General features: G+C 46.1%; 1 protein-coding gene across 1 annotated transcript; it reads left to right on the top strand.

Moving 5' to 3' along the window:
- Positions 1-1,948: 1,948 nt before the first annotated feature.
- Positions 1,949-12,905, top strand: LOC118234911 (amyloid protein-binding protein 2). The gene is made up of 13 exons (XM_035431771.1): positions 1,949-2,377; positions 5,244-5,332; positions 6,061-6,212; positions 6,675-6,798; positions 7,067-7,235; positions 7,366-7,455; positions 8,295-8,362; positions 8,472-8,577; positions 9,711-9,835; positions 10,070-10,155; positions 10,988-11,178; positions 12,033-12,198; positions 12,505-12,905. The coding sequence occupies exons 1-13, from the start codon at positions 2,240-2,242 to the stop codon at positions 12,765-12,767; spliced, it is 1,767 nt and encodes a 588-aa protein (XP_035287662.1). The 5' UTR covers positions 1,949-2,239; the 3' UTR covers positions 12,768-12,905.
- The last annotated feature ends 4,218 nt before the right edge of the window (positions 12,906-17,123 follow it).

Below are 17,123 nucleotides of genomic sequence, written 5' to 3' on the forward strand. Positions count from 1 at the left end.
TTATTCAAGTATGAAATAAGAATCTAATAGCTCTGTTGTTCTTTAAGTTTTCAGAAAAACACATTTGACCAATAAAAGAACCAGCAGGATCAATCTCAAGCACTACATCAGTGTGAGGTACCCCTCTAAGCAGAGTTACAGCAGCATTAGGTAGGTATAGCACCAATCGCATTAAAAAATTCTCTTGGAAAAACATGTGATCAACATGCCTTGTGGATTAATCATCTGATTCATAAGAATAATATTTTTATCATACCAATGTTTTTTTTTTTTTTAATGGTCTTATTCTTAAACAAAAAGTCACTGTTATTCCAAAAAACTTATTTATGTGGAGAAAAATTATAAATCATGGACCAGGCCAATGAAGCCTGTCTATGAAAGGCTGACAGATTAGCCGCAATTTTACATTATAATTATACATCAAATGAAGTTCTACATCGAGATACAATTTCTTAGAAATGTTATCCAGTTTATTTTAAAGTTATAGTTGAGGTTAAAAAAAGCAATACAATTAAGTCCATTTTCATAATTATTGGTAATAACAAATTTTATAATACAGTGTACAATTTTTCCACAGGATATAAAACAATAACTTATCAATAGCTTTGGTGATGGTTTTATCTCGTGCCTACTTGTTTAATTATTGCTTGTATTATTTTCATAGACTGCTTTGCTGCTGCTTTTGTTTGTGTTGATCAGATTAACCTACAAGGTCCAAGTTAAACTACGCGGTCGCTCCCTGCACTTGGAACTGTACTTCCCTCTAGGGTTTTCAACACACTTGTCCCTGGTTACGGTTATACACTTTGTTGTACGTAGCTCTGGATAAGAGCGTCTGCCAAATGCCTGAAATGTAATGTAATGTATTATCAATGTGCCATAAGAAGAATAAGTGACACATGAGATTCCCTCTGCCTTGGTTTGAAAAAGTTATTTGCTCTGCGTTACATCTCTTGGTAATCACTGATTGAGCCTCTTTTTTGTTTTGTCCATGATGGGATCATGGACAAAACAATCAAAGCAATCACCTTTTGATCTTTGGAAACAATAACACCCAAATAAGAGACTTTGTCTTTTATTGGTATATTACAGATAGAAGGCAAACTAGACTTTTTCAGGACCAGAGGCCATAGAAAAGGTACTAATTACATCTATAGCTGTTTGGATCTGATCAGGAGTTTTTCAAAGCAAAGTTGTGTCATCAGCAAGTTGACTTGTGTTTGTAATCTCGGCTACATTGATAAAGAGGGCCTGGCCCTCAATTGTACCTCCGAGAATTTAAATAAAGGTTCTGACTGACTGACTGACTGACTTATAATCAATTCCCTCCCAGCAATAGTAATTCCTTATATAGTACTAGTTCTAATATGTACTGTACACAAATATGTTGGGTAACACGTAGGAAAAGATAAGAAAAAATAGCACAACTTTGCCTTTTTTACTTTTTAGATCAAATCTTCGAGAGCGACCACATTCTAATTTAACTGAACCCTTACAGTTAGTGTGTTTTAACAGCATAACAGAAATAATTTCCAAACCTGAATTTTTCTAAAGAAAATTGAATAAATTGATGTTCAATAGTATATGTTTTGTAAAAATAGAGGAACAGAATAGGCTGTCATCAGTGACAAGCTCAGAATAATCAAATTGATCCAATCCAAGCGAATATTATTGAAAATGTGCAATTATGTGTAAATTATTATATGCAAATCCGGACTGATTTTCATCAATATTGTATTCAAAACCATCTTATTTTTTTCCAGAATAATAATAATTATTATAATAATATGAATAATAGGTTTATAACAACAACAACATCAATAATAATAATAATAATAGTTATTATTATTATTATTTGACACATATTATTAATGCATGGGCCGCTGTTGTTCAGAACAGGCGAGCAACGTCCTCCGCAACAGCAGAGAGCGTAACGTCATTACGTCAACTGGCACTGATGATGAAAATTGGGGAAAACAGGGGGGTGAAGAGGATTGGGTATACGGGGCTGTGGAGCAAATATGAAATGACGGTCAACGGTGTATTCGTGTTTGTATCTAAACATATTCATCGGGTTGCCCCTGTGTTGTAACCGGGAGGTAACTATATGTGGAGATACAAAGACAGCGATTTTAACTTGGCAACGTAGCTAGCTAGCTACGCAAGGACAGAAAGGAGGGGGCTGGTGCAAGGTAGCTAGCTAGCTAGTTGGCTAGCTAGATCAGAAAAGGAAAACAATATGGCCGCAGTGGAGCTCGAATGGATCCCAGAGACACTGTATAACACTGCTATTTCTGCCGTGGTGGACAATTACAGCCGATCGCGAAGGGATATCCGTTCCCTTCCAGAAAATATACAGTTTGATGTGTACTACAAGGTAAGACAAGAACATAAATTTGAGTTTTAGTAGGCTAGCTGCAGGCCATACCCAGTTAGCTAACTATCCAGCTAGCTAACTAGCTACGTGACAGGCTGTAGTGTGTTAGTGGTTGACGTTAGCTTTCTTGCTAGGTAGCTAACATTAGCAGCTGCCTAACTGGTTTGGTCCCCCGGGCCTCGTCTTTGCAAGATAATAATGTTACATTTTGTATGTTTTACTTAAACGTCTGCACTACAACATGCGAAAATCGCATGTCTGTATTTCTTATGTAGACCATAATGTCAATATTTAACTAATAGTTACTAACTTACTAGGTTGATGTCACATACGACTGCTAGCTATTGCTGCATAACTTCGCGCAAGCCAGACCGCTAACTTACCTATCCACATCTTGGCAACATATAGCTACTAAGCGCTTTTATTCGTTCGTTGCTGGCTAGATTGTCCCTAGCTGGACAGGGTAGCACGTCGCACGTCAATATTACAACACTGATGAATAGTGTTAGTTTCCATGAACGTGGACGTTACATGAATGCCCACTGTGTTTTTTCGTTAGCTAGATACTCGGTTAGCTAACATTTGCAAATTAGCTAGGTCGCTGTCACTAGCTAGCTACAGATTTAGCGTAAGTAGTTACGTTGCCTGAATTCGCATCAAACTATTTGTAGCCAGGCAACGGTAGATATTTAGCTATGCCAGCAGAAGCGAATTCTTACATGGATAATAGCGTAGTTATCGGGTTGTCGTCAGTCGAAAGCTATTTGATATGGAATCCAGTTATATTATGTATAACACGAATAACACCGGTAGGGGATGTATCGTGGGGAAGGAATAGGTAGAGGTAAATTGAGTCTCCCTTGTGTGTAATGACTACTATAGGGCCACTCTGTGTGGGGTAGCCAAGACAAGCGGATGTAAACAAAGCCGCCCCAACACATTCAGCTATTGTCCTATTGAGATCTCCACAGATTTGGCTCGCGCACTAGTTTGCTGTCTAATGAATTACAGCTGTCTAGCCAGTTGAAAATATATTATGTAATTACATAGAGACATTGTTATTTTTGCCTATTGTTTTGTTGAACTGGAATTTTCACATACAAGGGCTCTGTTCCAATCGAATGATCCCATCCCAATATGCCTGTTTATATTCTTACTTCTACTTCTCCTACCCATGAAACACGTGGGGTTGTTTGTATATTATTCCTCATTTAGTGTTACGTGTACGTAATAGCCACGTTGGATCTAGTCTGAGTCACCTGGTAACATATTTGGCCATCCGCATTTGCAGAAATAGGAATGATGTCACTTATATCTGTAATTTATGATGGTTTATAAGTGCGGAATAGTAAGTGGATTTTAAGTCATTTGTATGTCAGAAGATCAATTGTATGTCAGCAGTTTCTATTTATGGCTAAATTGAAGTCAGTACTAATTGAAAATTAATGTCTTGGGGTAAGTTGTACACACTACAAGCAGAGTACTCTTCGAACCTCTCCCTCACTACCCATCTTCCGCCGTGGTCTGAAGACTCATCTCTTCAGACTATACCTGGACTAACTACCACCACTCTGTATATTTCATTCTAAATCCCCCCCCCCTTTTCATGACAATTGTTACATGTTCCCCCATCCCAGCACTTTTTGGTAATTTGTATTTGTCCTAATATTGTAGCTTGTTCTTCTGCCTAGTTGGCTTGGCAGAGGTTAGGTCAGAATAGTGTTCACTGTGTGAACTAATCTGTGTTCTTGGCTAGAAATAGCTGTACAAAATAAGTATCGTATCTTATTGTAATGAGTAAAAACAAATGAGTAGTAAACAAAAAAAGGTTGTTTAAGGGAACATTGGTGGCAAAGATGTACATTTAGCTTCTTGCATAAAGAAACAACATGTTCTATTTGATGGGGGGGGGGGGGGGGGGGGGGGTTCATTAGAATATGACCTAAGTTTAGTTATTTCTGCTGTTGTGACAGAATTAATTAGCGGGCTAGTAGCCCCATTCACACAGACTGGAGACCATGTTCCCCTTAGCTGGGCTGGTATTGTGAGAGTATATGTATTAATTGTCTTATTAATAAATCCTTAACTAGCTTGCCTTTTGATTTATTTGGGCGCGTATCTCAATCACAACCCTTCTTGGTGGAACAGTCTGGAATTCGGGTCTTCGATTGTGCATTAAAGGCCATCTTTAGAAAGAAATGGTAACGTCGGATATGTGTTTGAATTTGTTTTTTTATGTGCATTTTATATATATATATTTATTTTGGAGTGTGTTATTCATAAAAGAAGTCCAAGCTTACACTGCCAGAGAGCAGCTGATTTTCTCCTGTAACAGTTTCCAAGTAGGCTACGTGATGGATCGGCTGGCTCCCCTCATTGCTGGGAAACGAAACGCTGCCTGTGTGGCAGAGCTGTGCCACTCTCTATCAGTCATTATCTGGCGTTCTGCTGAAGAGGCTTAAATCCAGATTCTGTTTAATTGACGGGGCGCATTTCTGTTAGCGTGAGAGCCCTCGAGGAAGACTGCTCAGTGACAGAAACCTGTCTCTGCATACAAATGCCACCTCTGTCCCAGAATGACATCTCCTTTGAGGTGCTGGAGGTTTTTTTTCCCCATGGCATTGGGAAGTAGGCTAAATTTAACTTCGAAATTAAAGAATTGATTGGTTTTGAATAAAAACCCAGTGCTCTTAAGAAATGTAGAATTGCGTAAAATCTCACAGCTGCCTGTGCCACTCCCTCATTCTGTGGCTGGGAGAGTCATTAATGTATTACACCATGTCTCTCTCTCTTTCTCTCCCACCCCACCAACCCCACCACCTCACCCCACCACCCCGCCCCGCCCCGCCCCGCCCTTGTTCCACAGCTGTACCAGCAGGGCAGGCTGTGCCAGCTCGGTGGGGAGTTCTGTGAGCTGGAGGTCTTTGCCAAAGTCCTGCGTGCGTCGGACAAAAGGTACCCCGCGCCGCGCCTACGAGCCGACCTTTCGCACGCATTCCGGAACGCCGAGCGAAAGTTGCGGGGCAGAAAGCCGCGCCCGTGCGGCCGCTGCGCTCGCGGTGGCGTGAATCCCGGACAAAGGCTGCGGCGTTCACATTGTAACCACAGAAAGGCCCGTTACATTGTCTTCCCCTGTGGAATGCGCCTGTCCTTCATCACACCCCTGCTTCGGTCCAGACCACGTTTACTAGGAAGAATTGGGCACGGCCGGCTTCTTCATTTCATAACTGACGCATTTTGCAATATTTCTTCAAAGTCTTTGTCACTTGAATAGTGTTACGGAAGAGAAGGCCGGGTTTGTTGCGTGGTGAATGGTAATATCGGGCCTTTATTTTGCGCAGAAACGGGTAAGCTGCAGCTTTAAGGGCGAAAGTTGGGAACGTGTGGGTTTTAAAAATGTGAAAAATTGCGTGCGTTTTGAACAAAATTATTTCAGGCTGAAATGAATGACATGTTGAGGAATCCCGCAGTAGTGTGTGCGATGGCTTAATGCTGTACTCCTGTGTCCTGTGTGTTTGTGTGTGTGTGCGCGCGTGTGTGTGTGTGTGTGCGCGCGTGTGTGTGTGTGTACGTGTGTGTGCGTGTGTGTGTGTGTGTGTGCGCGCGCGTGTGTGTGCGCGTGTGTGTATCTGTGTGTGTGTGCGCGTGTGTGCGCGTGTGTGTGCGTGTGTGTGCGTGCGCAGACACCTCCTCCACCACTGTTTCCAGGCCCTCATGGACCACGGCGTGAAGGTGGCCTCGGTGCTGGCCAGCTCCTTCAGCCGCCGCTGCTCCTACATCGCCGAGTCGGACGCGCACGTCAAAGAGAAGGCCATTCAGTTCGGCTTCGTCTTGGGTGGGTTCGCCGCTCCCGGGGCCCGCCTCCCCGCTGGCCTTCTCCAGCTCGCGTCACGGGTTTCGGCCTCGGAGTGACGAAATGTTTCTTTGGGGCCCTAGGCACTGTCGCTGTAGTACTGCACGCCCTCAGGCCGATTCCGTACGTCGGGGGTGCGCAGCGAGGGCCAGATCCGTTTCGGGATTTTGTGCCGAAACTTTCTGCTCTCAGTTTCTCAATTAGCTCGATCGTATCTTGATCGGAGATTTGCATAAACATCAGCTGCAGACTGCAGGTGCATCCGAAAGATTTTTCTGTGCTCAAGCACAGGAGCGAACCTGTGGAGTTTATAAGGCTGCGTGAAAACCAAAACTAAGGTAACGGTTCGAGAAGATAGCGCCCCTTCAGGACTGGAGTTGCGCGCACGGGCTTTACGCGGCGGCTCGCGGGCGGCGGTAACGGCGGCTCTCTCTCTCTCGCCAGGCGGCTTCCTGTCGGACGCGGGCTGGTACGGCGACGCGGAGAAGGTGTTCCTGTCGTGTCTGCAGCTGTGCACGCTGCACGACGAGGTCCTGCACTGGTACCGTGCCGTGGAGTGCTGCGTGAGGTGAGGACCCTGCAGTCAGCCTCCCGCCCTCACAAAGCGGAGGAGTCAGGACGCTGGCCCCGCTCAGTGTTTCATTATCCACCAGCTCATTAGCAGTTCGTGCAATTATATCTCTGCAATTTACTCCTAACATTACAGAACCTTGAGCCATTCTGCTCACGTAGCTGTTTTGGAAACATGTAATCGTTTAGATAACGGAAACGACGTCGTGAATTTCGTTTTAATTTTCATTTTCCGTCGCCGGTGTGTCTCCGCCTCGGCCCCTCAGGCTGCTTCACGTGCGCAACGGCAACTGCAAGTACCACCTGGGGGAGGAGACCTTCAAGCTGGCCCAGTCCTACATGGACAAGCTGGCCAAGCACGGCCACCAGGCCAACAAGGCTGCGCTCTACGGGGAGCTGTGCGCCCTGCTGTTCGCCAAGAGCCACTACGACGAGGTAGGCCCCGGCCCCCGGCTCCTCAAGCCATCGCGCGCGGTATAGCCCTTTTGCAGACGGCCGCGCGGAATGACCCCCCCCCCCCCCCCCCCTTGGTGTGCGTCTCTAACCCCGCTGTTGTGTTTTCCAGGCGTACCGGTGGTGCATAGAGGCCATGAGGGAGATCACCGTGGGCTTGCCCGTCAAGGTGGTTGTTGACGTTCTGAGGCAGGCCTCTAAGGTAAGGTGGCCTCTCTCTCTCTCTCTCTCTCTCTCTCTCACGCGTGTCGCTTCGCCGTTCTCTGAAGCGGCCTTGGGGGAATCTCCTCGCCGCGCTTACGTGGAAATGTTTCCCTTTATCTCGGTTGCCTGATACCTCTCGCACAGTCTGTGTCCGCGCCGGAGTCAGAACAGCCGCATTATAAACATTCGGAATGGCTGACGGGTACAGAACTGATACCGCGTCTACGAAGCTCAAGCACAACTCAAGGCCATTCTGTGATGTCTTAGCAGCATTGGGATCGGTGGCAGAGCCGTTGTCTTTTAATATCTTTGTTACCACCAGATGTTTGGCCTGTTTTTGCTCGTGCTAAACAGAAAGTAAAACCTAAATCTCATGGGCTTGTGACTGTTTATATTGAAGGGGAGGAAATGCCTATTTGAGTAGAGTATTGTTTTTCAGAGTATTCTGAAATGGAATAAAAATCTCTTTATAAATGTCTTTAAATGGAGAACATCTATGTACCATTGTTTAATGAAAGTGGTACCGAAGGTCTTGTCACTAATAACAATTCACAATAGTGGAAATATTTACTTCCGTTAGATCTCACTGATCACTGAGCGCATGGCAAGTGATAAGAAAAGTGGGTAATTGTGACATCAGGGCCACCATCACATTTACCTGAATTAAGCCAGCTGTGACCAATGAGCAGTTTCTGACCCGGTGCTATTCTGACATCAACACCGCACTTAGCGTCAAAATAAAAGCCTGGTAAATGATGTTAATGGACGGTGCCTTTGGTGAGGCCGGTGTGAGCTGTGTGCGGTGCAGTGCTGGAGCTGACGCGTGTGTCCTTGCAGGCCTGTGTGGTGAAGCGGGAGTTCCGGAAAGCGGAGCAGTTGATAAAGCACGCGGTGTTTCTGGCTCGGTAAGTTCCACCCGCGTCGCTTTGAACGGGCTGCAGGGGCGACCGTTTCCCCGTTCGTTCGTGTCCTAACCGTACGCTTTCGGGTTTTTTTTTTTTTTTTTTTTTGCAGGGAACATTTTGGACACAAGCACCCCAAATACTCGGACACGCTTCTAGACTACGGGTTCTACCTGCTGAACGTAGATAACATCTGTCAATCTGTCGCCATTTACCAGGTGAGTCTGTCCACTCGATTCTGTGTTGGTTGTGGTTTTGGTTTGCTTGTTGTTGAGTTGAGGGTTGTTGTTAATTTTTACATGATCTACCCGGTTAAATTTCATTTGCAATAATTTGGTTTTAAGGTTATTCTGCAAATTTATTCATTGTCATGTGTCTGAAAAGTACGTTGAACTCTGGAGGGGGAAAAATATTTTTCCTTCTATGAATTGAACTGGTCTGACCGCTTACTTTATCAGTTTACTGTTGGAATATAACGATTTGTGTATTCCAGTTGCCAGAATACTCTAGGAGATTTCTGTACTGGTAGTAACATTGCTATGTGCTGCCATTGAGCACTGAAACCTGCTTGTTCAAATGCTTGTTTTCATGCAAAAACCTTACAGCGGTTTGACTGAATAACATCCAAAGTGAACAAGAAAATGCTCACCTTGTTTGGCGAGGTGCAGACCAAGGCATTGCAAGTAACACTGAAAAAGAGGGGTTGCACACTCTTCTCTGATGCAGTATTTAATAGCTAACACTTCTCCAGGAAGCTCTCTTTTCACACATATAGGTTGCTAACTTTGCATGAATCTTTGAGATGGACAGTGAAGATGATGTGACGTGTACACAGCTGAATATAACCGTAGAATTGTGACAAAGAACAAAAGCAGTGAAGTAATAAGGAAATAGATCTCCAATATTTCTGAAGTCTGTTCAATTAGAATTCATTCAGAAGCAGAGGAATCAGAGAAAAGAGTGAGCAGCCTTTCTTTTTCTGTTTTAATTGACTGAATAACATGACAAAGGAAGATACAGCAGCAATGGCCATATAAATGTAAACACATTTGGGTGCACTTTGGATCACACAATAGTATTTGTATTTTCTTGCGGGAAAATTGTTTTTTTTTGCAGTTCGAGAAAACATTTTGTATTGGGTTTCTATGTATGGGCTATTTTTTGCACGTGCTGGTGTGATGCAAATTGCAATGAAGATTGTGCATTTCGGTATTTGCTTATCTTTGAATCGTCAGGTGCTTTTTGTTATCCTCCCAAAACTGGAGAAAGGCTGTGATGTGGACTGGGTCTGCATCACCTTGTCACCCCTGAAGTTGAGCTGTTTATAATGCCTGCTGTCACTCGATTTCAGACGGCCCTGGACATTCGGCAGTCCGTCTTCGGGGGGAAGAACATCCACGTGGCCACGGCGCACGAGGACCTCGCGTACTCCTCTTATGTACACCAGTACAGCTCTGGTAAATTTGACAATGCACTGTGAGTATCCTTCTTCTTTTTTTTCCCACTCTGAGGTTGTTTGGTTTAAGAGTCTGTTTATTAAATTTATACTCACAAAGGGGGGGGGGGGACTTCTCGAGCTTGCTTGGTTGGTGAAACTTCGCTGTGTACACTTGTTGTTTTCTTTTCTCAGAAATGTTTTGTGTTTGCGCCTCTGAGAACGTGTGCTAACGCTCTTTCCCCCACTGGGCTGTTCTGGGACCGCTCTCTCAGATTCCACGCAGAACGTGCCATAGACATCATCACTCACATTCTACCCGAAGACCATCTACTGCTCGCCTCGTCCAAAAGGGTGAAAGGTACCGTGAGTCACCGCCTTTCACAATCGGCCCCGTTTACAACCATAGAAAATATTTACTGAACCCTGTGAGTGAGTGAGTGAATCCTGTGAGTGAGTGAATCCTGTGAGTGAGTGAATCCTGTGAGTGAGTGAGTGAGTGAGTGAGTGAGTGAGTGAGTGAGTGAGTGAGTGAGTGAGTGAGTGAGTGAGTGAGTGAGTGAGTGAGTGAGTGAGTGAGTGAGTGAGTGAGTGAGTGAGTGAGTGAGTGAGTGAGTGAGTGAGTGAGTGCAGTTTCTTTTCTTTGCTTCTGGCTAAAGTAGTTGTGAGGGCACTGTAGTGAACCCAATGGACATTTGTAGCTCTTAGGGGGTGCTGTAGAGTCCACTAAATGAGCCAATGAGTGTAGGTCAAAGGATGTGATGTTGTGAACATTCAGGTAACTGTTTAGTATCCTAGGCTTAGTATCCCATCCTATGAGTATCCTTATTGTATCCTATCCTGTGGTGAGAAGATTAAGTATAGTGCACACTCTGTAAAGGAAGAATTTGCTTCAAGTGAATCACCACTTGTGTACTATATAATATAGTATTAGTGGAAGTCGGGGGAGGTGTTGTAGTGCACATTCAGTGAAAGATTCATGTCACATTTATACCTTGTACAGTCTTGCAATAGTGAGACATGTCTGTAACTCACTTGAGGTGCTTCATTGTGAAATATTTGTGTGTAAATAGAAGTAGTTTGCAGACGCTCAATTATGTCCTCAGGCTTGACTGGGTCTTCTAGTGCACCCCTCCATTGCATCTGTATTGCACCTTCATTAGTAAATTTAAATGATATTTGTTTCCCCTTAGCCCTCATCCTGGAGGAGATCGCCATCGACTGCCACAACAAAGAAACGGAGGAGAGGCTGCTGCAGGAGGCGCACGACCTCCACCTCTCCTCCCTCCAGCTGGCCAAAAAAGCCTTTGGGGAGTTCAACGTCCAGACCGCTAAGCACTACGGCAACCTGGGCCGGCTCTACCAGTCCATGCGCAAGTTCAAGGTGAGGGGGGACACTCTCACTTTGACACATCCCAACGAAGGGGTTTCTCCTTGAGCCATAAGCCCCTTTTCCTCCGGGTGGCTGGGAACTGAAAGCGGGCAGGAACTATCCACAACGTAACTAAAAGAGGCTACTGATAGCGTACATTTTCACAGCAATTGTGGTTTTAATCTAACGTTAGTTATAATCCCGTGTGTGAGTGGGTGTGTGAACGTGTGCGTGTGTGTACTGTAGATATATATGTAGATACTGTGTGTGTGTGTATAGTATACGCCTCAATTTTAGATTTGCAATCAAAAAATTCTTTCAGGGCACCATAATGTTTGGGACAAATGGCTTCACAGGTATTTCTGATTAGTCAGGTGTGTTCAGTTGCTTCCTTAGTGCAGGTATAAGAGAGCTTTCAGTATCTAGTCTTGGTTTGTAGGCTTTTGATTATTGGAATTTGTCAACATGAGGAGTTCTGCCAGTGAAAGTCAAGGAAGCCATTATGAGGCTGAGAAGCTAAAAAAAAAAAACAGCCAGAGACATAGGCCAAACCTTAGGCTCACCTAAATTCACTGTTTGGAACATCATTAAGAAGAAAGAGAGCCCTGGTGAGCCCAGAAATCACGGAGAGCCTGGTCAGCCAAGGAAGACTGTATTTCCTGTGAAGCTGTGTGTTTGTTTGCTCTGTTTCTTGTATCCTTGCAGAATCTAATTAAACTCATTAGTTCAGTGAAGAACTTTTGCACCAATAATTGCTTGCTGCAAATTAGCCTGCTCTCCTTGTGCAGTTCTTGTGAATTGTCTCCATCGCGGGTTTGTGGGATGTTGGGCGGACGGTTCTAACGGAGATCCCGTTGGCGTTTTAGGAGGCGGAGGAGATGCACATCAAGGCGATCCAGATCAAGGAGCAGCTCCTGGGCCAGGAGGACTATGAGGTGGCCCTGTCCGTGGGCCACCTGGCCTCGCTCTACAACTACGACATGAACCAGTACGACGACGCCGAGAAGCTGTACCTGCGCTCCATCGCCATCGGTAAGGGGGGGGGGGGGGGAAGGATCTCGCTTAATATTCAGAGATTTCCCCAGCATTTTTGGCTGGACCGCAACAGCGGGGCCAGCCCTACAAACGCGAATGTCTGTGACCGACTGACTGAGTGAGTGACTGACTGAGTGAGTGATGAAGTTACACCATTGGTCGACCGAGTTATGAAGTCACACCATTGGTCGGCCGGATGAAGTGTGTTAGGTCCAGCCGTATACTAGGTTTCGACCTGGTCTTGTTACTAGCATTCCCTTACCGTTTGTGCGTTTGTGTGTGTGTGTGTCTAACCCCGCTCAGGTAAGAAGCTGTTCGGCGAGGGCTACAGCGGACTGGAGTACGACTACAGGGGCCTGATTAAACTGTACAACTCTGTGGGGAACTATGAGAAGGTGTTTGAGTACCACAACATTCTGTCCAACTGGAACCGCCTGAGGGACCGGCAGTTTGCGGTGGCCGACGCCCTGGAGGACGTCAACACCAGCCCGCAGGCCACCGAGGAGGTGGTGCAGTCCTTCCTGCTGTCGCAGGGCCACGGGGCGGGGCACGGCTGCTTGGGCTGAGCAGGGCGACACGTCTTCACTCACACACACACCAACACACACACACTCACATTAATACAAGCACTCATACATGAATACACACACACAAACACACACACACTCACATTAATACACGCACTCATACATGAATACACACGCACGAACACACGCATACATGGGGACACACACACGCACTCACACGCATACATGAACACACAAACGCACACACTCACAGACACATGCATACATAAACACACACGCACACACACAACACACACTTGCACAGCACTCACTCACTTGTGCAAACACACACACTTTCGCGCATACTCTCACACAATACTCACTGGCACTGACACACGCTCTCACACACACACACACACACACACACACTCACGGAACACTCATTCACACACAGACAGACCTATCTGCCGGGCCCCCTGGGGCTTGGACCGCAGTGGGACATCTGGTTGCCGGGGAACACGGGAGCTGCCCATCGAACCTTGGACCTGTCTCCTCGCCCTCACCAGCAGCCTCTCTCCCTGCCCGTTTGCCTGATGCCATTTTACTGACCCCAGATCAGGCACTTTGGCCTCTGGAAGTTGGCCGGTGGGATTCTGGCCATTGATCCCCACGTTGGAGGGGACAAGTTACAGAAATTTGTCAGTTTCAGTGGAGCACCTAATTTTGCATGATTGTAGAGATGTGCGACTTACCCTAATGGACCAGTCTTTTTTGTTTTTGAACACCTGCTTCTTAATGGGTTTCCTTTAAAAGAATATGAGAGCTCTGCCTGGTCCTGAACAAGCACTAGAAAATGACATCTAATTTTACATACACAAAAAAAAAACAAAAAACAAACTCATTTGGACCAGTATGTTACTTTTTCTACTCTAGTGAATTCTAATGAATTCGTTGGACCAGTGGCTTGTACACATTTGAAAGTGTTTTTGTTTTTCATGAGGGGGAATGATTTCTGCCTATTTGTAGTTAGTTTTATGGTGAATGTAAATGGCAATAATTTCCAAATGTTTTAAACCATAGTTTGTCGTTGTAAAAAAAAAAAAAAAGGAAAGAAAAAAAAAAACCCCAAAAAATAAACTGATAGGGTTTTCATCCCTGGCGCAAGGCCTTGTGTGGCGGCCAGGTAGAGGTGCTATTGAGACAGGGAGGGGTTTTAAGGAGGGCGTCGCTGGCACGCGCTGGCAGTGTGGCGAGTCGACACCGGGCAGGTGGTCCCGCGTGGCGGTTCCGTTGGCGGGCCGGTCGGCCGCCGCCGTTGATGCCGGACAGGGAGCGTCGATCATTCGCCCGTTCTGGCCCGTCTCCCCGGGCCCGCCGCCCGCCGAAATAAGACAGGTGCGCGGCTCTCGCGGTCCAGCGGAGACCGCTAGGATTCTGCTTCGCCCCAGCCAGGGGGGCGTGGCCTATCGTAGCATTGCAGGAATGCCGCCGCCGCCGCCCCCCCCCCCCACACTCCCCTCCGAACGGGCCTCGGAATTGGGATTCCTCTGCTCGAGACCCCTCGTCCACTGCAGACATGGCCCCGCATCATTTGGCCGTCTGCCCACCATCCCACCCATCCCATGGGTCCTGGTAGGACATGGCCTGCCTTCAGCAAGCAGAGAGTAAGCAAGTCGGCTTGCAATTTAAAGAATAAAAATAAAAAACTAGATAGTGAGGAAAATGGCGATGAGCCAGAGCTTTTGTTGGGAAAGGTCACATGGTTAAGGATTCCATGGTTACACCCCACCGTTTCTCTGAGTTACGCAGATAGAGCTCATTCCCCCCATCCCAATTTGTATGTCAGCACTCACCAGGTCTTTGATTGTGAAGTAGCCATTTTTTGTTGTGCAGAATTGACCAGCCTTGCCCTGGCTGCAGTGCGGTGACCAGTGCCGTTTGTCTACGATGTGGTTGTGGCTGTTCTTCTCTCGCGCGTTGCGAGGCCCGGCCCCAGCCGCCAGCTGAAGTCTAAGCCTTAGCCTTAAAGGACCCTCAGCCCACGCCCCTCCCCCCCCCCCCCCCAGAGACTGGAGGTGTCGGGAAGCTCCGCCCCGCCCACCGGCGGAAGCTTTGGCGGCCAGCGGGGTTGCTCCCCTGGGGAGGCTGGCTGCCCGCTCAGTGCGGGCCACTGCGAGGATGCAGGTCACCCTGCCGTCACCAAACGAAAGGGAGAGATGGCTCTGCATGTGGGGGAGTTACGGGTCGACATTGGGACGGCGTCTGTAGGTTTGCGGTGGACAGACGTGGACCCTGGAGACAGTGAAAGGGGAGTATAGGCAAAGACACAGGGAGGGATCTTTTACAAAAAGCTGTGATCTCGCTTTAAAGTGCATTTCCAATTCATTGACGAGTTGGACGTGAAGCTTCGAGAAGGGTAATTCATAACTCCCCCCCCCCCCCAAACACACAAACACTTAAAATTTCACAATAATCCGTAATGTTCAATAATGCTAATGCTTTGTTTCTGAATAACAGGCTAAATATGACCTAATCCAGCTGTTTGGCTCGCCGCTCCTCAAGCACACGGCTTGTGGTGAACTGAGCCCCGAAGTGTCCCGTGAGGACAGTTCTCTCTTAAGGGAGCCCAGACTCGCGGGGGGGAAACCCAGCACACGTTCACGCGTGTCTCCTCCCTCCCACCTTTATTTATTACAGTGTGAGAAGTGTAGCCCTGAATGCTTATTGGTGAATGTTAATTTAAGGGCTTTGCATACCTCAAGTGGTATTTTTGATTTTTTTCTGCGTGAATGAATCGGGACGGGTCACCCTCTGCCCTGGGCCCTCGCAGAGGAGGCGATGGATTGCTGTGATTTCTCTTCTGCCGGGTGTCGACGGTACCCGTTCGCTCGTTTGCTTGAGCGAAGGGTAGTCTGCCTCAGATTACCCGCGTTCAAAGTCTGTAACTGAATCGGAGTTGTAGGAGCGTACGGATTGTTGTTTTTTTTTTTTTTTGCGAATGCACATTCTACGGGCAGATTCGTCTTTTGCGCCGCGCGTTTTTTGTCCGACGACACCCGTGCAGCAGAGGAGTTTACACGCGCGCGCGCTTGCGATCGATATATTTCAAACTGTCCACACAGTTGCACAAGTATTAAGACGGAATGCTCGACCCTTACAGAATACAAGGGTGATAATCCTCCTGTCCTGGACGTGCAAACGTAGCAGCGGTCGGAGGGGGGTATTTTACACTGTGCCTCTTTTAAACGGGCAGGAGGGTAAATGTCATTCATGCACTCATGCTTACCGGCAAGCAACTTTTTGTTGAACATCATTAACACATTGTGCAGTTCTGCAGTACGGATGGAGCTACTTGCTTGATTTCATTGTATTTTTTTTAAATTTTTGGATTCAGCTCCCACACACACACACACACAGAGGACTGGATTTGTGTGCCAGCCACAGTGTGCAGTGGAGTGACTTCACGAGGCACGCTGTCGGAGGGTCCCGTTTATAGAGTACGCCGTGCCCGTAGCTGCACTGCTTTCGGGCGCACCACACACACACAGACGAGCTCTTTAGTGACAGGAGTGGCCTTACCGAGTGATTTGAAGTGCACACATCTCCCTGAAGTTGACCCCAAAAATGTTTGCATGGAAGACGGGTTCTGCCACTTAATATTTTAACATTTTCCCCCCATATCCGTGTTTTTTTCTCTCTGCTGAACTCATTCAGAGCAGTACAGTGTTCATTATAAAGATGAATTTATTTTGAAGTTATATTGCACATATTCTAAAAGTTCAATGAGAGTGCAGAAGGCTGTGTTTGAAGATAAATAGTTTTTAGTCCACATTAATACTAATATTTTCTGTGATTATTTTTCCCCCATCCATGTTGTAACATTGGTGATTCAGATATCCTCAACTCCCAAAGAGACGAAGGGACACGGACACACAGTTCTGAGTTGTCGGGCACTAAAGTATCCGCTCAGAAATCTCCATTCGTAATGCCACAGTGAGCTTGTGTATAGATAGACTTTGCTACTGTTTTAACTTTTTTTTTTTTTCCTGTTTGCTTGTGTACAAAAGATAAATGCAGATTGCAGCAGAATCCTAACTCCATACCGTCTGCTGTGCAGTGTAACCATGAGATCATATTAAACTTGTTTGTAACCAACATTGTGAATTTCTGTAACTATTGTTAAAGGAAGAAATATGCTAAATATATAGTCATACAGAGTTTTGTAGACTTTCTCTTTTTCTGCCTCCCAGTGTTTTGGTAAATGTCTAATTTTGAGGAATTATATTTTCTGAAAATGTGCAATTCCACATATTTGTCCTTTTAAGTGCTGTGCGAACTGTTTGGTTCATTTTTCATTTAAATATTTTCGTTGTTCGGTTGAGTGAACAGGACATTCCAGTGCACTGTTTTATCATT

The sequence above is a fragment of the Anguilla anguilla genome, chromosome 9 (genome assembly GCF_013347855.1).
Source record: "Anguilla anguilla isolate fAngAng1 chromosome 9, fAngAng1.pri, whole genome shotgun sequence".
In the NCBI taxonomy this organism is placed as follows: Eukaryota; Metazoa; Chordata; class Actinopteri; order Anguilliformes; family Anguillidae; genus Anguilla; species Anguilla anguilla.

Excerpts from the sequence above, each read along its gene's own strand:
- LOC118234911 (XM_035431771.1), top strand. The coding sequence starts at position 2,240 with ATGGCCGCAGTGGAGCTCGAATGGATCCCAGAGACACTGTATAACACT. Across the intron at positions 6,213-6,674 it reads TCAGTTCGGCTTCGTCTTGG|GCGGCTTCCTGTCGGACGCG; the intron begins GTGGGTTCGCCG and ends CTCTCTCGCCAG. Across the intron at positions 8,363-8,471 it reads CACGCGGTGTTTCTGGCTCG|GGAACATTTTGGACACAAGC; the intron begins GTAAGTTCCACC and ends TTTTTTTTGCAG.